This window comes from Lissotriton helveticus, chromosome 10 (genome assembly GCF_964261635.1).
Source record: "Lissotriton helveticus chromosome 10, aLisHel1.1, whole genome shotgun sequence".
NCBI classification, from domain to species: Eukaryota; Metazoa; Chordata; class Amphibia; order Caudata; family Salamandridae; genus Lissotriton; species Lissotriton helveticus.
The window spans coordinates 39,834,350-39,858,533 of NC_136071.1; the positions used below are offsets into that span (position 1 = coordinate 39,834,350).

Genomic DNA, 24,184 nt, shown 5'->3' on the forward strand with positions numbered 1-24,184 from the left:
TTAGTATTTGGCAACTCCGATATCAGTACTGCTGGCCATGAGCTTCTGAGCAAAACTTTGGGCCCGCGGTACTTATTATTTTACAAATGAAGCACTGGCCCCTTTATCCCAGTCATAAATTACTGAAAAGTGCTAAAAATTGCATTTAAGCTGAATGCTGACCAAAGCAGGTAGCATGAGTGTATATGGTGTAGGAGACCTTAAGCAAAATCAGCTACATACTGCTTATTAGATTTCAGGCAACAAGACAGTGATCATTTCCAAAATATCTACGCTGTTCTATAGTAGGGTAGACACAATTAGCAGGCACGAGACAGCTGTGGAAAGGGGTGCGGCGGTGGACTGGACATAAGAGCAGTTACACGAGCTCAGTTATGAAATGGGGGCAGATCATTTTATTAGCAAATGTATGTGAATTGATGTGGTGTAAATCAAGAGAGACCAAGGACGCTTTCCACCATTACAGATGACTAACATATGTATCTGTCACTCAGCCTCATCTGGTAGTAGCGGCAGGGGAAATCCTTAAGGCATTTTTTCAATCTGTCCCCACTAATTATCCTATCCTTTAAGCATTTTTTCAGTCTGTCCCGACTAACTCCAGGTTTCTGATCACATATCTTTGGCACCAGATCTCACGAAGACTGAGAGCAAAGCTGCATTTGAATGGGGACTTACTCATTATCTCAGCCTTGTTGACATTAAGTATTGTATCCCTCATCAGCTGCTGAATGTCCACACAGGCATCCACTTATGATTTGTATTTTATGCCATGTGTGGACACCCTGCAACTTGTTTCTGTGTTACTTTTCATTTTTGGTTTTTATTTTCTTGTTTATAGAATGTTACTTTTGGTCTGAAATTGACACAGCCCAGCACACAATGAAAGAGGATAATGAAAGGATCATTTAAGAACTATAAGATATTATCAAACACCTACTCAAGACTCCAGCCTGAATGTCAAAGTCCATATTTAATGCAGAGATGAGACAAATTGGTAATGCAAAAACACTTTTATTGTTGTGCACGTTGACACAAGGAAGCCACAAATAAATAAAGAGGTTCAAGGAAGCAAAACAATCCACATTTTGCAAATTTGTAATTCTTCACTTGTTGATAGAAGTATAGAAACTATTCACCTTCGGTTTTCTAGGAGAAAGACACATTTATTAAAGCATGAATTGGAATGTATATTTCAATATTGACACAACATAAGTTATTAATGACAGCATCAAGCAAGCACTTAAAAAAAGGAATTTTACTAAAAATAAGTGTATTCTTTCAAGGAAGCAAAAAACATATGGATAGTTTTACCAACACACAGACGATTTTGTCTTTTTCTAAAAGGGGCACAGATCCACGGTGACCTATTACTTTTTGGAGAGTTATAGTCCGAAAATGTTAGAAGTGGTAGCCTTGTATATCTAGTCATTATGTCGGCAATATCAATCCATGAGTATCGCTAAAAGGTGTTCACTGTCCAGAACAAGTTTGTATTTTTTTTTTAAATAAGCTTTTGTGTTTATGAGGATTAAGACTGGAGGTCTTATTGTTCAAAAGTATACTTCTGTGGCACCGAGGTAAATTTATTTCCCTCACCTGCCACTAATGAATTTTCTTGTACATCGGTAGAACATTTTGTGTTATGATTCGCACATAAATATGAATTCCATTCACTGTGAAAGTGAAGGAGCAGCAGAAAGTACTCCTAAGAGTGATATACCATCTAAAAAAGTAATTTTGAAACCACCTTAATTGTGATTCCAAGTAGAGCTGCAATTCTCTGATCTTTCCTGCCTGGACTACTGGAGTGCCATCTAGGTGGCCATTCCTTCGCGCCTCTTGATGTCCAGATCAATGTATTCAAACTTTGAACCTCTACTGAACTCCAGCTTACATTGACTTTGTACATAACAATTGCTTTGAATTATTTCCAAGTATTTCCGCCATACACAAATTTTCAACTCAGGAGACAAACTCTTCTCAAGGTCCTAAAAGCTGACAACTAGATCCAAACCTGTTTTTCTACATAGTCTCTTGCTGCAAGCTTAAAAAGGCACAGAGCTAACCATCTCCAGTAGTGCTACAATCTGCCGAAATGCCACCCTCTCCATGGCTTTGCCTGATCCCCGAATTACAAAAGCTAAATACAATTAAACTCTTCCTTGAGTTCCCAGTCTGCACTGACTCCGCTGGTTCCCATCCTTCTGTAAGTCTACCTCACTCTTTTTAATCCGTCCACTGCAACTTCAAATTCATTAAAGTGCTCCAAAGCTGGTACAGAGTATGATGTTGGCAAAGTTAAAAACTATAAACCAAATCGTAATTAAGACGTGTTTTATTTAGCTTACCTTGCTGCCAACGTCACGACTCTTGGTCCTGAGTTTATTCACTTGGGATTCAGCAATGTCGGCTCTCTCCTCTGCTTCCTCAAGTTCATGTTGCACTTTCCTGAATCGAGTCAGATGTGCATTGGCTTGTTCCTCCTAATGGGACGAAAACAACAAAATGAAAGTCACATACATGTAATGAATTTTCAGAATTACCCTAGCTTGTCAATGCCAATTGTAAATAGGATCGTTTTCTCGAACTGTTGTAAAAATGCATCCTAATATACTTCATATCCTGTCACCTTTAACATTTGTTAAAAGTTGTGTATCGGTGGTGAGAATTCTGGTCCACTCATCTAAATGGTATAAAACCAGAACGCTTTTCCTCGACACCACATGTGATAGGAATGAAAAGAGCGCCGGGTTCCTTATCTGTCATTAGATTATGTGTAACACCACTGAGCCTGTTTCTCCGCACGTGTGCCTTTGCATGGCAATCCAATTGAAACGTTTTCAATAGATTAGATCAATACTTGCAGTTCCCATCTGGGCTAGTGGAAATCCAGACTCTCGTCTGCACCACTCAGAGACTCCTCTTTTATAGGTTTCTGTGGCACACAGATGCATCGGAAACATCAAGTGACAGTATCAGCCTTAAGCCACAATGAACTTGGTAGATACTCAGATCGAAAAAAGGCACAATTCCATCCCTACACCCACACAGATCACAGCCATTGCAGGGACTCTCCTAACCCATAGCTCCCTCCATCACTCCTCATCTGCCTCAGACCAACGATCTATATATATATTTATGAACTTCTGGGGTCAACCCTATGGGCAGTATTTCATCTCCTCTCCCTGCCTACATCACTCCATATGTATTCCCAGTCTCTCAATGTACGAATCTGTGGATAATTCCCACAAATTATCACATCTCTCCTTGCCACCGCCAGTGCAACAGTGTAGAGCAAAAGTGTGTAACTACTCATGTAAAAACGTAACTTGTGCAATGTAAAGCGCTCTGATAACTGATTCGGTTCGGTTCTAGTTCGCGCTATATAAAACTCAAAATAAAAAAAAAAATTAAAAAAAATAATAATAATTAAGGTTACCTCTCCCCAGATGCCCAGGCAGATCAACCGAAGAGTGAGCTCCAGGAATTCCCCCAGCACCCCAGAGAGCCTGCATTGAACCCTTTCCTGAAGGGCCTTACTCACAATCAGACAACAAACAAATACTCAACGCATCTCGCACAGGGATGTGCCTTTCCAGATGTATCCTGTTACGACTGTAGAATAAGCATTCAGAAGCTGTTACATTTGCTTTTAAAAGGCCCTGGCCTGCTGGCCTCCGGGCGAAACATGTGTTGGCTGCCATTGTTTTCACTTGCATTAAAATAAAAAGGGAAAGACTATAATGACACAGTATTCTACCTCCTGTATCTACCACGCCAAATCCGGATTGTGGGATTTGAATACCCAAGGAGTTGATATTATCATTGTGGGCACAAACCTATTAAACTTGTGAAAACTTACCTTATGCCAGGTGGTCCCTGGGTGAAACCACCAGATAGGAATGTGCTATAGCTACAATTGGGTCCGACTAATTGTGTGTAAACCCTGGTATCACCCACTACCCAAAAGCCATTACACTTGGGCATCCCCAAAGTGTACGGAGCAGCATTCCCCACTGTCCATAGCCCCCTAGGAGCGTTCCATGTCACATCTCCCATAACACAGAGCCTTGTGCATGTAAAGTATGCCCAGTGCAACAGCTTTAACTTCCCTTGGGTATTTACAGGCCTCCTCCCACTCATCCTCCTCCATTCTACCCAGGTCTCCCTTTCCTCTTTCTCATAGTCTCTGTTACCGGGCCTAGCCATTGCTAAGGTGTGTGGAATATGTCTGCGAAATAGCATGTCTGCAAAGCAGGGCGACCACTGCCCAATATTCCAAGGGGTAGGAGATCTGCTGTGTCAAGATAGACCTAATCTATAGATCTCGTAAACAATGCCCCCCCCCCCCCCCCCCGGAATATGAAACTGGCTTTGCAAGTTTGAGCACGTCAGCCTTCCCTCCCCTCCCTAGAGATCATCTACTTTTGAGATGCCAATCATATTCCAGCGCCAGTGGCTCAACAGTCTTCGGAACTCTGCCAATGCACCTGAATCTGACTGCGGTGTCTCCAGTGTCAATTGACCAGCTGATCACATTCCAGGAGAGGATTCTAAGATAGGTGCCCTTGGCTAGTTGTTGAGAACCCATCTGTACCATTGCCTGTGAGTGATCCAAGTGTTCCAAATTCCCTCATCTGCCACTTTTCCCCCATTTCCCCTATAGCAGCTGCAGCTCCCTTCAAATGTACCCTCCCAACCCCTATCCCTGCCACCTCATTCTACAAATATTTAAAGACCCACCCCCAATGCTCAAGGCACCTGTCTCCCCCCGAAATTTGTGTTATGTTTAGCACCATAATTCGTCCAGTAGGGGTACTGAGTGGCCCACTCTGCTGGTTCAGACTCCAGCCAGAGCACAGCCACCCTGCTCATATCACATCCTCACAGCCCTGAACCCCAGAGGAGTCCTTTAGGCATCCCAACATCAGGCGACCTTATCCGTTGTCATGGGGTAGTCCTCAGGAGGGCTACTTTCTCAACATCTGCACTGGAGCTATTCGACCCATCTTCCGAGAGCCCCAGATTCCGAGCAAAGGCCACTAAGGGATAAAGGAGGCCACGTTGTAGCTCCACAACCATCTTTTCGTTGTCTCTCTCCGTTCGTGCCTCAGTCTTGGTGGGCACTTTTCAGGATGTCCCTGCGGCATCAGGTGGCCCTGCCTCTTCAGCCAGTCCCACACCTCCTTTGCCTCCCTGAAGAAATTAACTGATGTGCCCACAACCACCCAGACATGGTGGTCAAAAACAGCAAGGCATATTTGAATTTGAGATGCCACAGATGTTTCTTCACAGACAAAAAGGACTCACTTTTATGTTGGACTGAAGTCGAATAGTATGGGTAGATGCTCTTCCAGCTGTCCTCAACCCACCAGGTCACATGATGTGGTGCCAAGTGTAGGATGTTGTCCCAGAAATTGAGAAAGCCGGACACTATTGGTCTGGATCACACTCAAGGTGCCAGGGAACAACCCAAAACCATATGCACCCTCTCCACGTAGAACAATGTTGTCCACCTTCCCCCCAGTACCTCGGAAGACAGCCATTGCTCCACAAAGAGTTCCCTCAAGTGTCCCTCCACCTAATCCATGATCCCCACCAAATGCATATTGTTACGGCAGGTGCACCCCTCAGCATCTTCCATCTTCTCTGTTTGAACTTCCATCTCGTCTCTTAGCTGTGCCCACCCCCAGGCAAACCTCAGCTCCCAGGGTCCATTCATGTCGTATCTTGGCTCTCTCCAAGATTACTGGAACCTCCAAGAGGGCCGAGCCGTGCAGGCCTACCTGCTGGGTCCACAGCACCCTCATCGGACTCCACATACTTCTCCGTGCCCCAAGTGCCTCTTTATGGGGTCGGCCCAACACAGCCTCCTAGGCTGCCCAATCACATCCCCGCCCGGCTTGGCACACCTGGCTGGACGCGGCCCCTACTGTGCTCCATATCAGGCACCTCCAGGGCCCGCTGGCACCTCAGCGTCATCCGACACTTCTCCGGGCAGTCAGCCATCAGCAGCTGTGGAGAGAGTCTCAACGCGGCCCAGCTCATCACACTTGCAGCCCGGCCGCAGGAGGCTCCTGGAATTCAGCCTCTAAGCCCGTCTTGGGCTCCCCAACTCCTCTGGGCCGTCCCCAATACACCTAGGGCCCCAATTAGCTACACAGGGCATCAGGCTGGAACAGATGGCTCAGGATACTCACACCAGCAGGCCAGCGGCGTTGGAACATCAAGCTATGTGTCAGACGCCATTGATGCATTTGCCCCCCACCCCCCAAACGAGGCTCCTCTAGACAAAACTTCGTCCATGACCAGCAGTCCAGCTAAGGGTTCAAACTAGGGTGCTTTTGAATATCACAGTACTCTAAATAGTTCTGCAAACATTCCTGAAGCAGAAGATTTCCTGTTATCAGAATCTGTTTGGGAATTTATAAAAGTAAGTGACGGCACATTGTTTTAATCATGGACTGTTATGGTAGTTTGTTCTCCTAGATGAGTATTTCTTTTTAATATGTATTTAGAATTCTCAGCTGTGCTTTTCAACCTTGCTATTGCATAGTGTGGTAGTTAGACTCCTATCACACACTGTTTGTATAATCACAGTGTTATGGAAAGAAAGTCATTCTACAGCCAGAAGAAGTCCTGGCAGGATATTTGTGAAGCTGTAGCTCTATTTTGATGTGTGCATAGGTGCCTGTTTCACATAAACAGTATGTTTAAAAATATTTTTTTAACTTACCGATTCTTCAACTTGTCTCTTGTAGGCTTTGACCTTTAATTGCAATTTGTCTGCTAAGTCCTGGAGCCTTAGGACATTCTTCTTATCTTCTTCAGACTTAAGCAAAAGAAGAATACACATCATCAGTTCAATCGCTGGTTGTATTTTCAATGACCACAGTCCGGTAAAGTTCAAAACAAATGTAGACTACATGTAGAAGATGTTAACTCTGATAAGAACATCAGTATGTATGTTCTTGCTGTTCTTGGATGTTGCAAAACGTTCAGTTAGGTTATCAAAGACACATAAAGATGGCAGACTATAATAGCTTCTGAGACACACTGGACATGTCTTCTGGTGTGAGCAGATATAGTTGTCCAAGGCGCCTTAAGTGAATCGAGGACTTAGAGAGCCTGTACTTAAAAGGCAGTACTGTTTACATTATAAAAGCATTACTCTCAGAGGAGCTAAAAGAAAAGCTCATCTGTAAACAAAGGGAACGAGAGGTACAGTCAAGTTAAACTTCATGGAGAATTGCCAATTACGTATGACTATAACATCATTCAAACAGTAAATGTACAAATACCTGATATGTCAGTTCCTTAACTCTTCTCTCGTACTTGCGGACACCCTTAATGGCGTCTACCCCGCGTTTCTGTTCAGCTTCCAGCTCGTTCTCCAGTTCATGGACCTGAAGTTGGAATTGATATGGTTATTTTATTCCCTCACTGACCCCTACCTCCAGACCCTAACAATTTGCGCTCTGCTGTGTAACTCACTCTGCTCTCCAGTTTCTGGAGCTGCTTCTTCCCTCCCTTCATTGCGAGCTGCTCAGCCTCATCCAGGCGATGCTGCAGGTCCTTCACGGTCTGCTCCAGGTTCTTCTTCATCCTCTCAAGATGGGCGCTTGTGTCTTGCTCCTTCTTCAGCTCTTCAGCCATCAAAGCAGCCTTCATGAAAGCATAGAAATGAGACTTACTATTGAAAACAACAGATTCCTTTGAATCACATTCTTCTAATAAATCACATTAACTAAAAAGAGTAATAAAATCCAAATAAGGTACTGTTAGAGTAAGTGACTGTTTAGTTTCACTGAGCTTCTAACATGTCAATTTTTATTTTGTGCAATAACCAGTCCCAAGTGTACCTGTATATTGTTTTGTGATAACTCAAAATTAATATTTACTTAATTCCTTAGTTTCAATAAGGAACCTACATCGGTAATGGCCTTCTTGGCTTTTTCTTCAGCATTCCTGGCTTCCTGGATGGCTTCCTCTACTTCACTCTGGAGCTGGCTGCTGTCACTCTCAAGCTTCTTTTTGGTGTTGATCAAACTTGTATTCTTAATAGGAAAGAAAAATGCATTCACCATTAACCTGTGAGTAAGGGGAAAACCACCAAGTTCATGATTGGTTTCAAACCACACTATTGTTTGTGATAAGATATTTATATTTATATCATGAAATGCATGCCACAAAAAAAGGTTCAACCTGAGAATGGAGGAGCTGCAAACGTTCACTGGCATCAAGAAGTTCTTGTTCAGCAGATTTACGAGATCGTTCGGTCTGTTCAAGAGCAGCCCTCATCTCTTCGATTTCCGCCTGCTGCAGATTGTTTCTACGTTCAGTGACAGCCACCTGTTCTTTCAGGTCTTCTTGACCCCTAGTAGCATCATCAAGATGTAATTGGGCATCCTATAAAAAATAACCATGTTATGACTTAGCTATCTTTACCCAAAAGGAAAGTTAGAACACCACTTGTCTCCTGTTATTATCAAAGTACCTTGAGTTGACCTTGTATGTTTCTGAGCTGCTTCTGTGCTTCTGCAGCCTGGCGATTGGCATGGCTGAGCTGAATCTCTATTTCATTAAGATCTCCTTCCATTTTCTTCTTCAGCCTCAGAGCATCATTCCTGCTTCTGATCTCAGAATCCAGTGTGCTTTGCAGAGAATCTACAGCTCTCTGGTTATTCCTCTTCAATTGTTCAATCTCCTCATCTTTTTCTGCAATCTTCCTGTCAACCTCGGATTTCACCTGGTTCAGCTCAAGTTGGATTCGCAGGATCTTAGCTTCTTCATGTTCCAATGATCCCTTTTACAACACACAAATACAGTTTGAAGACCATTTAATCATTGCTCAGACTCACCAATTCAACTTAATTGTTTTATTGTTATTAACATGTATCTTTTACATACTTCTGCTTCTTCCAGGGCTGTTTGGAAATCACTCTTTTCTTGTTCAACCTGTTTTTTTGCTTTTTCCAGTTCATTAATACACTTTCCAGTTTCTCCAATCTGTTCAGTAAGATCTGAGATCTCCTCTGAAAAGGATATAGATATACAATTAATGTAGTACATTTCTAAAGAAGTATGTATTAACCTTTGAATAATCAATATAAAAGAGGTCTTTAATGATATTAATTTGTATGGGATATTGCTTTGCTGACTTTCCCCTGCAAGCAATTTGTTAATTCATTACTTCTCTTTGTATACCTGAACTGAAATTATTTGTGCTAAGCGATATTTAGCTGATTTCTAGGCCCTTATAAATAGTATAACCTTTCTCATCTGTAGTTTTAATAAGTAGCCTTCTGTAAGTATTTTGGGTTTGACCTCTAAGTCTTGTCAAGTGGTCTCCAGCGAACAAGTGGGTTTTATCCATGCTTATCTTTCACTGTCTCTAGTTAACCTTTAACCCAGTGTCCTTTTTCGGGCTGTTTTTACACTCTCTCTAGTTAACCTTCCACTATTATTTAACTGATCACAAAAATATTATTTTGATTTATTTCTGCTTCACAAAATGCAGTAAACTGTGCACAAACCCCAGAGTCACAAGCTTATTATGCTGTCTAAGATGTTACCTCTTTGTTCAAATCACAGCCCTACTGAATTTACTTCATTCAACCATGGAGCCATCATTTAAATGGTCCACAATAATTTTCAGAAAAGTCTCTGCAATTTCATAGAGAGAGTTTGTTACAATGGCAGCCAGTCTGACTTAGAAGCATCTTTCATTGCTGACTTAGATGAATAAAATTTGTTGGGCAGTTTTCTATCCCAATTCTAGAACAGTCAATCAAAAGATAGTATCATTGACGATTGAAAGAAACTTAAGTGTGATGCAGCTATAGTTCAGGTGTTGCTATTTCACAAATGAACAATAATGTTAAAATCGAAAAAAGATTTTGTATTTTAAAACAGGCATCTTAATCACTTATAAATCACAAATATTATTGGCCATTATGTTAACTAAATATTTGTGAGAATTAAGATTGGCGAAATTGTTAACAGCTATCATATATTTGTATCTTGAGTAACTTGAGCTTCATTAGCATATACTGAGAAACCTACGTTGCAGGTTCTTGTTTTCACGTTTCAAGGTTTCAAGATGATCCAGAGACTCCTCATAAGCATTCTTCATCTTGAACAGTTCAGTACTCAAGGAGCGGGTATCCTTCAGAGCAGCTTCTAATTCAGCCTGGCCTTCCTCATACTTTTGTTTCCAGTCTGCAAGGACCTGTTAAAAAATTATGCAGTATACTTAGTAAAACTGCACAAAGTACATGAAATGCTTTCTATGAATCAATGCATCAGGTGTTACCTTATCGAAGTTCTTCTGTTTCTTGTCAAGAGCTGCAGCAGCACTGTTAGCTCTCTCAACATCGACCATGAAGTCCTCTACTTCAGACTGTAGTCTCTGCTTGGTCTTTTCCAGAGATGCACACTTGGAGTTGACAGCCTCAACCTGCTCCTCAGCATCCTGAAGTCTCTGAGCCAGCTTTTTCCTAGATATTTTCAAGAACCAGATTATTATACAGTGGACATGGCTCAACTATTTCACATCAACATATATTGACTTATTGAACTCAGCATACTTGGCCTCTTCCAGTTCCTCTGTCCGCTGAATGGCATCCGTTTCATACTTGGTCCTCCACTGGGCAACTTCCCCATTGGCTTTGGACAGAGCACGCTGGAGCTCTGCCTTGGCTTCTTGTTCTTCTTCATATTGCTCACGGAGCAAATCACAATCATGCCGAGCAGATTGCAAAGCATGTGCCAAGGCATTCTTTGCCTATAAGTAGATCAAAATGTAGATACACCTTTACAGTGTTATTATGGTATGACACAGCATTTCAGTATGAAAGAGTAGAAGCACTGTGCTTTTTTTGAATGACATTGGTTCGACAATAAGCGAGCATTATGCTGTTATGTTATGTAGAATTGTAGAGCGCACTATCTCCCGGGAAAGTATCCTGGAGCTAAGCAGGTGCAAGTCTAGCCAAACATAAGGCCTAGAGGGGCCTATTCGAAAAGCCAGATCTTCGGCTTCCTGTAGAATTCAAAAAGTGAGGGGGAGGCTCCTATGCATAGTAGCATGTTGTTCATCGCTTTAGGATCTATGTAAGAGAATGCTTGAGTGCCGGATCTGGTTTCCTTATGACTGGGATGTATGCAGGTAGCGGACCGGATGAGCATAGGTGTCTGGAAGGTTTGTGAAAGCACATGTGATTGTTGAGGTATGCAAGGCCAGTGCTACGTATTGCCTTGAAAGTGTCGGTGAAGAGTTTAAATTGTGCTTGTTTATGTATGCAAAGCCAGTGGAGCCCTTTCAGGTGTGGTGAAATGAGAGTGCGGCTTGGACGGTTTAGAGTGATTCTGGCAACTGAATTCCGATTAATCTGCAGCCTTTTGGTGAGTTTAGCTTTAGATAGTTGGTCTTCATCCAGTGGGCAATTTCAGTCCTGCAGGCCTTGAATTTGATCACGGTGCGGGAATTTAATCCATGAGGGAGGTAATGAGTTGGGTGTGGTTGGCGTAAGAGAAGATGTTGATGTTGTGAGAGCGAATGATACTGGCTAGAGGGTTCGTGTATGCGTTGAAGAGTGAGGACGATTGCAGAACTTAGCAGATGAGGTCACAGGCATTCGAGGTGCATGATGCAAGGCTGACTGACTGGGTCCTTTTAGTGAGGAAAGAGAAGAACCATCAGAGTATGTGTCCTTGGATCCTGAGGTTGTATGGGCGTTGGATGAGGATGGGGTGGGAGACCGTGTCAAATGCCGCAGAGAGGTTCAGGAGATGAGGGCTGCTTTGTCTACTCTGTCCAGACTCTTGTGGATCATGTATCAAGGAGCAGTCATAGAGAGTAATGTATTTCTGTATGTGATGATCTGGTTTGACAGTAAAATATGTAAAGAAACTTAAATGCTTCTCAAATTTTAGTGATTTGATATGATTTTTTTCATGGGCCATTATCTGTGAAAAAAAAGTTTTTATGTTGGAGCTCATGCTTCAGAGAAGTTTTAAAGAAATATGGTCTCAGACGGCCGTGACTATGCCAATATCGATGTGCAAATGTGCCTCCACTGTACTTATGATCTTTTGCTTATCCTGGATGTACAGATCCCTATCATGCCTTCATAAGTTTTAGGAGCTCATACTGCTTGATTCCCCTCAGCTGTTTTTAATTTGAGATAGCTAAGATACGCGGCCACACATCTCCTGCCTTAATGCACTTCGGAATGCCCTGTTACAGACCAGTATCATTTCCTAACAATATCAATAACCTATGGGTTCTTGTCTTGGCAACAGTTTCTTTCCCTCACAGGTTCTACTGTCACCACCCCTCTGGACCTGATCTGTCATCACGCACTAGCTGACTTGTGTTTCCAGGTAAAGCATTTGAAAGACTTCGGCTATTGGTGTCAGATATCTTTCCCTCATGGTATCTCAGTCGTTGACTAATTTTATATGTTTTCTATACAAACTGAGAGCCCAGTGAAGCCACAGTCATTCAACAATCTCACTAACTCATCCACTCTATTTTCGTGGGCTTCCTTAACTGCGTGAAAATGTAGTTTGCATTCCATTACCTGAACTGAAGTGGATGAAAAGGCGGTGGTGCTTTGAAAGGGAAATATGCATGTTCTGGAGCTTCATTAATATTGTCTCTTACTTCCCCTTATGCTACTATCCCATAAAATGCATGTCATTCATTTCAAATGCTGTTTCTGTCAGCAAAATGTGGCCTTCAATATTCTGTGAAGACATTTGTTTAGGGCAGAGTTTTAAAAGGCCAAAATAAGGTACCTTTGTTTCCTCTTCCAGCTGTCTCTTCAGCTCTTCTGTCTGCTGAGTAAAGGCTTGTTTGCCTCTAGTGAGCTGGGAGATCAACGATTCCTTTTCATCCAGCTGGCGAGAGAGTTCACCTTTAACGAACAAGCAAGTCATGTAAGTACCTTTCATGTAAATTTTGAATGCTTTCCTGACATATTCTTGTTTCTTCTTGGGATTTATTTCCTGAGGTTGTGTGTATGCAGTAATTATCACCTCACACCAAGAGCATGAAACTTTGGGGCCTCATAGGATTGCGGGCGGACAAAAGCAGTGCTGGGTCCGGCTGCCAGTGGTGCGGGGGTCTCGCACCGGCGATTAGGATGCCACCGTGTCGGTGGCATCCTCCATTCCCAGCATTGTGGCGGGCAGTGCTGACAGCACCGCCCTCCGCAATGCTGGAAATGCACCGTGTGCATTGTCATGCACAAGGTGACAGGCACCGTGAGGTGCCCGCCACCATGTCCATGACAATGCAGGAGGGTACCATAGGTACTCCCCATGTCCACCCCCCCACCCCTCCAATACCCTGGGGGCCCGCAACAGGCCCCCGAAAGCAAAATCTGCATGCCTTTTGCCGCCACGGAAAGGCTGCTTCCCGCTCCCATGTTAACATGGGTGGCGGTGTGTAGCGGGGGATCGACCGGCAGAACACCGGCAGAACACCGGCAGACGGTCTTTCTGTCCGCCAGGGTCCCCCCGCCATACTAATATGGCAGGGGGAAATGGGTGGCGGGCAGGTAGGATGTAGGGCGGATCGCCACTGCCATGTGGGCGGTGGCGATCCACCCTACATCCTAATAGACCCCTTAGTTTGTAGTATCCACAGTCATAATGAATACATCACATTAAAGATGATTGTGAGGTGCTTTGAGAAGAATGCTATCAGTCATGCATGTTAGAACAGGGTATCAATATTGCTAAATACTCCTTTATGAATCTTGTAAGCATTACTCTATAACTTTAAAGATATGCGCTATAAATCAACAAACATTTGTGTTAAAATTGGTACCATTTTCTGTCTGGAAGCGTGCCTTCTGAGTGGTGAGGTCATTAATGAGACGCTGATGCTCGTCATCTTTAGCTTTAACCTCACTGAGTTGGTCTTCCAACAGACGACTAACCTTCTCAAGGTTGGCCTTTAAAAAAAGATTGCATTGGCATTATAATCCATAACTGAATGAACCTTCATTATCAGAAGACTGAATTCTAATGTCTCACCTTAGACTTGGAAACATTCTCCATGTTGCTGGCAAGGTCATCGATTTCCATTTTGTATTCACTCTTTTCTTTCTCCAGCTTTTGTTTAACCCGCTGCAGATTGTCGATCTGTTCCCCAAGTTCTGCAACGCTGTCAGCATGCTTCTTACGAAGGGCAGCAGCAGTAGCTTCATGCTGAAGAGTGGACTCTTCCAGATCTCGCCTCATTTTCTGAAATTCTGCTTCACGCTTCTTGTTCATCTCAATCTGGGCTGAAGTGGCTCCACCAGCTTCTTCCAGTCTTTCACTGATTTCTTCAAGTTCCCTGGAGAGATCAGCCCTCTGTTTCTCAACCTTTGCTCGAGCTGCACGCTCAGCTTCAATTTCTTCCTCCAGTTCTTCAATACGAGCCTCAAAAATTAAAATATTAAATCCTATAAATTGCATTCTACTTATAACAATATGCATTTCTGCTATGCCAGTTCACTTAATAAAGTGTATATCAAATGTAAGTACCTGAAGCTCTTTGATTTTTTTCTGCAGCTGGGCTCCAAGAGATTGTTCATCTTCAATCTTACTCTGAAATTGACTTATTTCAAAGTCTTTCCTGTTTTGGGGAAAATTATGGTGTTATTTTCAAGTAATTTATTTAACCGTAGGATTTTATCAATAGAGCTTTAGATCTATTGGTTTAAACATAACAAAATTTACTCTGTTAACACAAAATAAGAAAAGACAATTAATACACTAAAAAACTATATAACTTCAGTGCATATAAATCAAATTGATGCTTGCTTCAACAATCACCCACTAACCCTGCTTCTGCTTCGCCCCCACTTCCTGGGGTCTGTGGCAGCCCGCAGCTAATGCCCTGTCTCCTTTATGTCTTTTGTGCCTCCACTGATTTTTTTCTCACATTGCAGTCTTTGAGATAAATCCTTTTACCCTGCTGTAGCCCATTTCCCTCTCCTCCTTCTGATCTGCCAATCTCTTTTCTTTCTTAGTGCCATGTGTGCCCTGCTAGCCCTCATTACATACACACTGGTAATGAAGCTGGAAATTCCAGGCCCAGTAGATACAGCTACACAACTTAATAGTACCCCATTACAGGCTGGACCTTGATGATCCAAGTAGGAATGGGGAAAACCATGTGAATTTGATTTAACACACCCTATTCCCCTGTTTATTCTTCACTCCTTACCATGTTTTTGCCTGGGAATTCCAGCTGCTTTGAGCAGCTGAAGTCCCCAGGGGGTACTGTTGGTGCCCTTGGGATTACCATGTTACTCATAATCCCAATGTTCCCGGTAACTCATATTAACAGGCCCATAAGAGGTTACAACAGTTGGACTGAGAGCCATTGTGTCAGTGGTAGCATGTTTTTACAGCACATCTCCTTATCTGCCTATCCTCATCTCTGTTTCCCCACCCTAAATCCTCTTCTTAAACTATCCTAGCATGATGTTTCGGTGGCCACAGATTGATTTTATTGTGTTCCCCCTACCCCTTGCTTGCAGTCGCCTTTTTTTCTACAGCTTCCACATTGTTTGTCCTTTGTTTTTTTTACATACTAACAGCAGCCATCATGTGTCGAAGAAATGAGAATCAGACCCAATAAATTAGATGGCATTCCAAGGTACATATATTGGATTGAAATCTAACTCACTACAGTGAATCTCATTTCTTGGCGTGTAACCCATGTACATTTCCAGCGGTCATTGTTTGTTCTGCTTGCAGCTTGAAAATTTGCAAAACAAATATATATATTTATAAAACATGTATTTAAACCACGTTCTTAGCCACAAGAGGATTATTCAGGTAAATGATACTATTCTCAAAGGTATGGGACTCACACCCCAACAAATGAACTTTTTTTCTTCTTTGAGATGTGATAATCTCACCAATTGACTGAAACTGTTCTTCAAGGTGTGAGACACACAAGGTTAGCGAGACACTGTCTCTAGGTTAACGAGTCTCTAGGCCATGGTGCTACCCTTCTTAGTGCATGGAGCAAGATGTTTTTGACTATATTCATTTATCAGTCAGCTGAGCTCCATGGACTCCTCTTCTGGTGCCTTTCTTTCTCTTGTACCTTCCTCTCACTTCCCTGGAGTGTGCTTCCCCTTCTGTTTTTTTTTGTTTTGCCCTGTGTTCTCTGCCCTGTGTAACCTGTCATCCATCTCAGTAAGTGCCCTCTTTTTGTCCGTGGCAGACCTCTGCCTCCTGAGTCCAGACTTTGTTGTGTTGGAAACAGACTCATTCAAAGACACACAAGAAATGTAATGTAATAAATATGTATACTTTTCATTAATGTGTAATCCCCAAAGTGAAGTCTTCTAAATATATACATTTGTTTTGAAAATTGCCAGTAACGACAAATAGTATTTATAAAAAGTTGCAAATATTCATCATTGAAACTGAAACAAAAACATGTTTTTAGAAATCAGGTTTTCTCTATTGACACTAACTTCTTTAGTTTTTCATCGCTTTGTTGTTTATCATTCTCAAGATCCATCACCGTTTCCTGGGACAGCTTTAGGTCACCCTCAAGCTTCCTCTTGGCCCTCTCTAGGTCCATGCGAAGTTTCTTCTCTTGTTCCAAGGAGCCTTCAAGCTGTTAATGTTAAATGTATCGGTTAATTTATGCTAGTTAAAAAGATGTTATTTTTTTAATACTAATTACTGATGAAAATTACCACTTAACTGGAGAGCCTATCATTGGTAAATTCCATGCACTGGTTCAGCATTATAACAAGAAATGTGTTGAGGTTTTCTCTGTTATTTCTCTTTTCATGGACACTTACGTCATCTACTTGCTGTTCCAGCTTAGTTTTGGATTTGGTCAGTGAGCTGACTTTGTCTTCTTCTGCCTGTAGGTCATCCAGGGTCTGCTGATGGGCCTCCTGGAGCGCTTTCTTCTCCTTGGAAACCTTTGAGATGTTTTCATCAAGTGCTGCCATTTCCTCTGTGAGGTTTTTCACCTAAATCACACAGAAGGGCAGCTCGCATTTTAATCAAGCTTAAATTTACTATGTTGATGCTTAGATTTAAATCGAACTTTATCACATTACCTTATTCTCGGTGGCATGCTTTTCCTTCTCTACTTTGGCAAGGGTGAGCTCAAGGTCATCAATGTCTTTCTTCAGCTCAGAGCATTCATCCTCCAGTTTCCTCTTCTTGGCTGTCAGCTCAGCATTACTTTCCTCTTCGTCTTCAAGTCTTTCTGTCAGCTCTTTCACTTTACCTTCCAGTTGAATTTTATTTTTAATGAGACCTTCACATCGTTCTTCTGCATCTGCCATGTTTTCACTTTCCTAATTGAATATTACAATCAAACATGTTTCATTTATTTTTGTTTATAAAAACTTCCTTAGTCATCCTTGAAATGTATGAAATTTCACCTACCGCTTGAACCTGTAATGCAAGATCATTTTTCTCCTGAAGAAGGGAAACCATTTTCTCCTCCAGTTCTTTCTTCCTTGCTTCAGATTTTACCAAAGCTTCTTTTGTCTTTTCAAACTCTTCTTTCATGTTTGCCATCTCCTTTTCTGTTTCCGCGCTCTGCAGAAGTGGCTTGATCTTAAAGTAAAGCTTCATCCATGGCCAGGTTTTGACATTCATGAATGACCTGATATTGTACTGGATGGTCATTATTGATTCTCTGTTTGGGGTTGAAATAAAGAAGAAGTTAAAGAAGTCCCCATTAAGATTATTAATATAAGTTTTACTGATTAATCAGTTCTGATAAAAATAAAAACCTTCTTTCCATCATCTTCTTGAATTCTACTCTCATGAGGAACCCTCTGCAAGCCGCCTGTGTGCGTGTGATGAGCTCTGCCAACTTTTCATCTCTCATTTCTTCTAGAACACCGAGGAGGCCAGCTTTGAAGAACACCTTTAATGTGAATGAAGTGAATGAGAAAAGTCTTTCTTGCAATATTATCAGCTGCCATTTTATGAAGTGATTACATAATTCCCTACCTTTGTGTGTCCCAATTTGTACTGACTGTGGTCCACATCTATGGAACCCAACAGTTTCTCACTAGCCTTCTTGCTGTCAATAAATGCGCCCTCTGGAATCGCACTTGCATTGAGCACTTTGTACCTTAAAGAAATGGCATTCAAACTTAGATTTGTGATAATATGACTTGGTTTATTTAAACTTTTTATAATATTCATTCATTAAATGGGAAGCTCTTACAAATATTATCTTACATATTTACGAGAAAGAGGACCTGTGTATGAGTTTGCGTTCTCTAACTTCAGTAGTACATATCCTAGTTTTCCCATGATTCATAAAACAATTATGCTAACTGTTAACTAAAGAGGTATCATATACATTTCCATTCTTTTAATATAAGTATGCACTGTGCAATTGTTTAGTTATGGTTCAGGATTTATTAAACTTTTTGCAGTCTTTTTACCTTTGCTTGAAATCACCATAGAGTATCCTGCTTGGGAATCCCTTTCTGCAAATTCTGATGCCTTCCAACACACCATTACATCTCAACTGATGGATCAGCAGATGATTGTCCATTACACCTAAAGGCAGAGAATAGAGCTCATATCAGTTCACTTAATGCTCACAAGTAACACAGAGATACTCAAATACGGTATGAATGGGTAGTCCGTAGAGAGACACTCTACCTGGAGTCTTTGTCTCATTAGGAATCAGGCAGCGCACAAAGTGGGGATGAGTGCTCCTCAGGTTAGTCATCAGCTTGCCCAGATTTTCCTGTAGTGTAGTTGTAGTGATATAAGTGTATTTAAAATATTGCAAATATTTTAGTTAATGCTTCACGAATTTGAAGCAACAATTAACTCAGAAGACATATTGTCCCATACTTTGTACCAGAAGGGTATCTGGCACATGCATCAAGGTAGGCTTCTGAGATTCTTTAATTGCAATTATTAAGGAATCGCAATTAAGGAATTGCAAAAGCCTATGCATGTAGGAATCGCTATATAAATAGCGATTCCTAAACATTCCTTAATAGCGACTCGCAAATTGCGAGTCGCAATTGAGGAATGACTTCCCATTCATTGCTATGGGCCTTTAGGCCCATAGCAATGAATGGGAAAATGCATGCGCAAATTGTGAGTACCAGTAAGTACTCGCAAATTGCACATGCAATTTCAAGGGTGCAAGGGTGTCAAAATGACACCCTATTGCAAAATTGTGATGTGTACCCATGTTGCGCGCACACATGCCCCAAGGGCATGTGTGTGTAACCTAAAACTTTAAAAAAATGCATTTTAGTGCATTTTTTAACATTTTTGCAAATTACAGACAAGTATGATTTGTCTGTAATTTGCGGTCCCAAATAGCGAAATCACTATTTGAAAGTGCTTTAGCTTTGCATTTAAGGAATCGCAAATTACGATTCCTTAAATGCAATCACAATATAGGAATTCGCAAATAATTGCGAATTCTTAAATTGCGCATAGGAAACACTTTCATGCATCTCCAAAGGCCAATTTGCGATCGCAAATGGGCGATTTTTTTTGCGATCGCAAAAACCTTTGATGCATGTGCCCCAAAATGTACAGCAGAAACATAAGTTTATGTATACTACTCACTCTGAACAAAGCAGACACCGTCTGGAAAGACCCACCCTTCTTCTTCTTTCCACTCTTTCCACCAGCAGCAGCTGCTTCTATAATTTGAACGTAGCAAAAATAATACATTCATCAGGCACTTGGTTAAGAGTGAATACTGTGCATATTTTCCTTTGTGCCTTTTTCCATGTTTTGCTACAAAATATTTACCAGCCTCTGCAGCAGTTGCTGTGTAAAGCATGGACAATACTTTAAGGGAGGACTTCTGATACAGTTGGATGACAGAGTCATTTAGTGGATCCTTGTTCTTCTCCAGCCAGCCAGTGATGTTGTAATCCACAGTACCAGCATAATGCACCAGAGAGAAGTGAGCTTCAGCCTTTCCTTTACCTGGCTTGGGTTTCTCAAAGTTCTTGCACTTGCCCATATGCTGGTCATAGAGCTTGTTCTTGAAGGAGGTGTCGGTAGACTTGGGGAACATGCACTCCTCTTCAAGGATGGAGAAAATTCCCATGGGCTGAGAAGAATAAATATTTCCATGAGTCCTCTGTATATTGTTAATTATATATAGAAAACCAAAAGATGTTTACATAGTCACCCACCTTTTCAATAAGCTCAATGCAGGCAGCCAGATCCATGCCAAAGTCAATGAATTCCCAGTCAATACCTTCCTTCTTGTATTCCTCTTGTTCCAAGACGAACATGTGGTGGTTGAAGAACTGTTGCAGTTTTTCATTGGTGAAGTTGATACACAGCTGTTCTAAGGTGTTGAACTAAAACATAACACAGGTGTTCAGTGTTATTGCGATCAGAGTGTCGGCATGGTTTAAAACATCACCCACCAAAAGATCTGAAACTTACATCAAAAATCTCAAAGCCTGCAATATCCAGGACACCGATGTAGTATTGCCTGGCTTGCTTGGTGTCCAGCTGTTGGTTGATACGGATCACCATCCATAAAAAGAGCTTCTCATAAACAGACTTGCAGAGTGCACCAATAGAATTATAGACCTTTTGGGGAAAAGATTACGTTGGTGAGCTTCAAGCAGTCTAGTCAGCCGTACACTGTTATTTTTCTGCATGTTTAAATGACCCAAAACGTTTTGATAGTCATATCCAAAGAAGGAAACATTAAGGAGATTGCTTGTGGAAAGGCTGTGGTGTGAGCTCCTGAAGCAATACCGGAGTTTTCTTGTAAAAGTCCTCTGCACCTATTGCTAGAAAATACCGGGGGCAGAGTGGGCTAAAGTAGTTTCAGTTTTAACTTTTTGATTTATCATATGGCACATAGTCAGATAATATCTGTCTGGTTTATCCATAACACAGACTCTTTTTCACTGTGGGAGTTTAGCTGCAAGCTATGCTAGAAGACCTGTATTTAGAGGGTGGCATTAAGGATGGATGCTTTTCTTCTTCATTCTCAGGCTGGAGTATCTAAACATCATGAATGGACATAATTTGAGTGCCAAAATCAGTAAGGCAAGAAAACAGATAGAGTGTCTTCCAAAACAAAGTCACGTTACACCTTCCCAAGACTATAACTATACCAAATGTACTCTTAATGTGAAGTAAATAGATGAAATATCCTGTCTATTCAGGTGATTTGTATCGTAATGTATTCCGTCTGCAGTGTTTAGATTATAAAATGCATAGAAGTGAGGGCGTGCCCAGCAAAATGGCCAACTAGCAGGTATTCTTGCCGGCTCTGCCATCTTGTTTCATTATCCTACTATAATCCTGCAATCGTCATACCATCCAAATGCAGAAAACATGACCAGATTGCCAAGGTTCACAACAGAGCAGGCTGAAAGAAGAATGGAGCTGCCTCGAGCCAATTATGGAAAAGGTGACCCACCTAGCTGCAGGCCTGGTAGGTACCCTCAACATAATGGTGAGGAAGGAGAGTGGCAAGATCGGGACACCAGATAATGATTCTCGCAGTGAGTGAAGCTGGAGAAGCCCCTTTCCTGCAATAGAATAAGGCGCAGATGGCCCCGTGTCCCTCTCCCTATCAGAGTGTGTGGTGCTGAACACTGGACCCTGAGCAGAGTGGCAGGCAGAGGTGCAGGCCGAGCCCACCAATGGAGTGAACCTAACCGGTGTGCGCACAGTGGAGTGGAAGAGACGAAAAACACTCAGAAGTTACCACTCCCCCAGGGCATAGGTCCGGACCGGGCCAGTGAGGACACACGCGGCTCCGGGGCCACGTGAGAACGTAGCTGGGAGGGGTCGCGGCAAGGCTGTGCTTGCCCTGTGGACACCAGTAGAGTCTGGGAGGCCTTTTAAGAAAGTGCACTGTTGGACATTGAGGCTGGAGGGGACGACCTAACACTTATGCCCTGCTGGATATGGATGGGAAGATGCCCAGCAGGAGAGAATTACCTTACAAGGTAAGACTGTGATGTTCAACTCAGAAAAAAACTGAGGGTGCTATGGTCAACACATTCTTGCTTTCTTATCCCTTTTTCATTGGACTTCTGCATTCTGCCCGCCCTCTGTCTTATCTGTCTCTGCCCTAACTGAAAAAAACATGGGAGTATATCTAGGGTTGGAACTCTCATAAGAAGGGCAGTTCAAACAGGCTGTCTCTAATTGCTTCTTCCTTGTGAACATCCTCATGAAGATATTACCCTTTCTCTCAAAAAACATCCATTGTGTATTGATCCATGGTACCATTCAATAGTCATAGTCATCTGGACAACTGCAATTCTGTCTTTGTGGGTAGGGACATAGGCATTATGAGTAAGTTGAAAAGGGTTCAATATGTGCTGGTCAGACCAGCTCTTGGGCTCTTCATTGGCTTCCGGTGGAAAATAAGAGTTGTTTTTAAGTCTCAGTATCATGTTTGTAAAGCTGGATATCAACAAACTGAGGGTTGAGGCTATAACACTCCGCACCTGACATTACAGTGTGTGAGCAGTGAATAACAGTGCAAACAACCATGGAGTACACCCCTCTATACTCCTAAAGCAGGAACATATTCCTAATCAAACATAAACACAATAGATTCTGCACTAGTAATGAAAACAGTATCTGTGTGCACATTGAAAAACTCCCAGTTCTCAGTTGTTTCTTTTTGTTCAAAGTCCTTCTTTATTTAATTTCTTGTTTAAATTCAATGACCATAGCCGACGCGTTTCGTCCCGCAAAGGGACTTCTTCAGGGCTCCACAATATAACAAAAACTTTCAATGTTGACATTTGTTAGGCAGTCTGTCTTAGGTCTGTTGTTCAAACATTTTGTGAGGTACTCGTTTCCATCTTTTACGGCTCGGTAACCGGCAGCGTGTAAGTGCGTCTGTTTCACAGTTTGGAAAAAAACTTTTTGTGAGTAACATTGAAAGTTCTTTGTTATATTGTCGAGCCCTGAAGAAATCCCTTTGGGGGACGAAATGGATATTCTATGGCCATTGAATTTTAACAAGAAATTAAATAATGAACGACTTTGAACAAAAAGAAACAACTGTGAACTGGGAGTTTTTCAATGTGCACACAGATACTGTTTTCATTACTATGATGCATTTTATAGTGCTGAACCTATTCTGTTTATGTTTTTAAAGTGGTTCACAATATAGGTCAGGGCTACTTGTGGAAATAATTTACCAACCATGTACCTGCACGTTGTTTGCAATCCTCTGAGGCATCGCTCCTCACTATTATGAGAATAAAGCAGGTTTACTCTTTTCCTTTTTTGGTGTTGTTAATGCACATTAATGATGAGTGCAGGGAGGTTGATTTAAATTAGCTATATAGTTTTATGCAGTTGGAGAATGGATATTGGATGCTCACAAGCGGTGGTATGGAAACCTTTCATTTATGGTGGTTGTTTGAGAGAGTCAGAGTGCGAGAAGATGGAGTGTGAGAGAAGGAAACTGGAAGGGGGTGTAAGGAAGTACTGTCAGTACCGGGAGTCAAATGGCAGAATACATATGGTAGTTAACTATTTTATTTTCTGTTTTTATGTTGTTATGTTGTTTCATTTACAGTCTGGAAGTGTTCAGAAAGCATGTTAATATCATGGTTATTATTTAACTGGACTACCTCAAGTACAAGGTTCCCCTTAAAACCCATTGGTGCAACTAACATATGTTGCCACATTCATAGGAATTACAGGATTTGCTGGGGGACTGTGGAACTGTGGATGCATTTTGATTCACTCTGATAATTTTGCTGTTTAAAGAAACTGGAAAACCTGGGTAAAAGTTCAAAAGGAAATTGAAGAATTACTGGGACAATAGGTTCCGGAATTACTGGTCCCCCTGGTAATTCCTCATGTCAAAGGGAACCCTCAAAGTGCTGCTTGAAATTCGTGGTGTGTCTGCCTTCCCCCCAAGAGTTACCAGGAACTCTGGTAATAATACATTTGCTGAGGTGTAGTTACTGGGCCTTACAAAGGAGACCTTGTAGTGAGAGCAACTGAAGAGTCCTGTAGTTTCACAACAGAATGCAGACCAGAATGATAAGTTGAGGATTTTTGACTATGTTGGGTTGAGAGCTCAAAGTAGAGATATCAGCCGCGGCCAGCCCAGGTAAGCGTGGTGGGCGGTGGGATGCGGTAGGGCGCGGTAGGGGGTAGGCTGACAGACAACGAATAG

General features: G+C 42.0%; 1 protein-coding gene across 1 annotated transcript in view; it reads right to left on the reverse strand.

Annotated features, from left to right (window-relative positions):
- Nucleotides 1-994: 994 nt before the first annotated feature.
- LOC144785849 (myosin-4-like) overlaps nucleotides 995-24,184 on the reverse strand; it is a 40,128-nt gene continuing 16,938 nt past the window's right edge. Inside the window, exons 13-40 of the mRNA XM_078664693.1 lie at nucleotides 20,452-20,601; nucleotides 20,193-20,363; nucleotides 19,801-20,107; nucleotides 19,612-19,688; nucleotides 18,679-18,766; nucleotides 18,456-18,573; nucleotides 18,013-18,136; nucleotides 17,790-17,926; nucleotides 17,437-17,692; nucleotides 17,103-17,345; nucleotides 16,836-17,012; nucleotides 16,500-16,645; nucleotides 14,548-14,638; nucleotides 14,053-14,442; nucleotides 13,844-13,970; nucleotides 12,808-12,926; nucleotides 10,593-10,789; nucleotides 10,319-10,502; nucleotides 10,069-10,234; nucleotides 8,914-9,038; nucleotides 8,501-8,809; nucleotides 8,209-8,412; nucleotides 7,935-8,060; nucleotides 7,498-7,668; nucleotides 7,305-7,409; nucleotides 6,740-6,835; nucleotides 2,352-2,486; nucleotides 995-1,149 (exon numbers count right to left, since the gene is read on the reverse strand). Coding sequence (XP_078520819.1) covers nucleotides 1,132-1,149; nucleotides 2,352-2,486; nucleotides 6,740-6,835; nucleotides 7,305-7,409; nucleotides 7,498-7,668; nucleotides 7,935-8,060; nucleotides 8,209-8,412; nucleotides 8,501-8,809; nucleotides 8,914-9,038; nucleotides 10,069-10,234; nucleotides 10,319-10,502; nucleotides 10,593-10,789; nucleotides 12,808-12,926; nucleotides 13,844-13,970; nucleotides 14,053-14,442; nucleotides 14,548-14,638; nucleotides 16,500-16,645; nucleotides 16,836-17,012; nucleotides 17,103-17,345; nucleotides 17,437-17,692; nucleotides 17,790-17,926; nucleotides 18,013-18,136; nucleotides 18,456-18,573; nucleotides 18,679-18,766; nucleotides 19,612-19,688; nucleotides 19,801-20,107; nucleotides 20,193-20,363; nucleotides 20,452-20,601 — 4,557 coding nt within the window. The 3' untranslated portion in view covers nucleotides 995-1,131. The remainder of the gene's footprint in view (nucleotides 1,150-2,351; nucleotides 2,487-6,739; nucleotides 6,836-7,304; nucleotides 7,410-7,497; nucleotides 7,669-7,934; nucleotides 8,061-8,208; nucleotides 8,413-8,500; nucleotides 8,810-8,913; nucleotides 9,039-10,068; nucleotides 10,235-10,318; nucleotides 10,503-10,592; nucleotides 10,790-12,807; nucleotides 12,927-13,843; nucleotides 13,971-14,052; nucleotides 14,443-14,547; nucleotides 14,639-16,499; nucleotides 16,646-16,835; nucleotides 17,013-17,102; nucleotides 17,346-17,436; nucleotides 17,693-17,789; nucleotides 17,927-18,012; nucleotides 18,137-18,455; nucleotides 18,574-18,678; nucleotides 18,767-19,611; nucleotides 19,689-19,800; nucleotides 20,108-20,192; nucleotides 20,364-20,451; nucleotides 20,602-24,184) is intronic.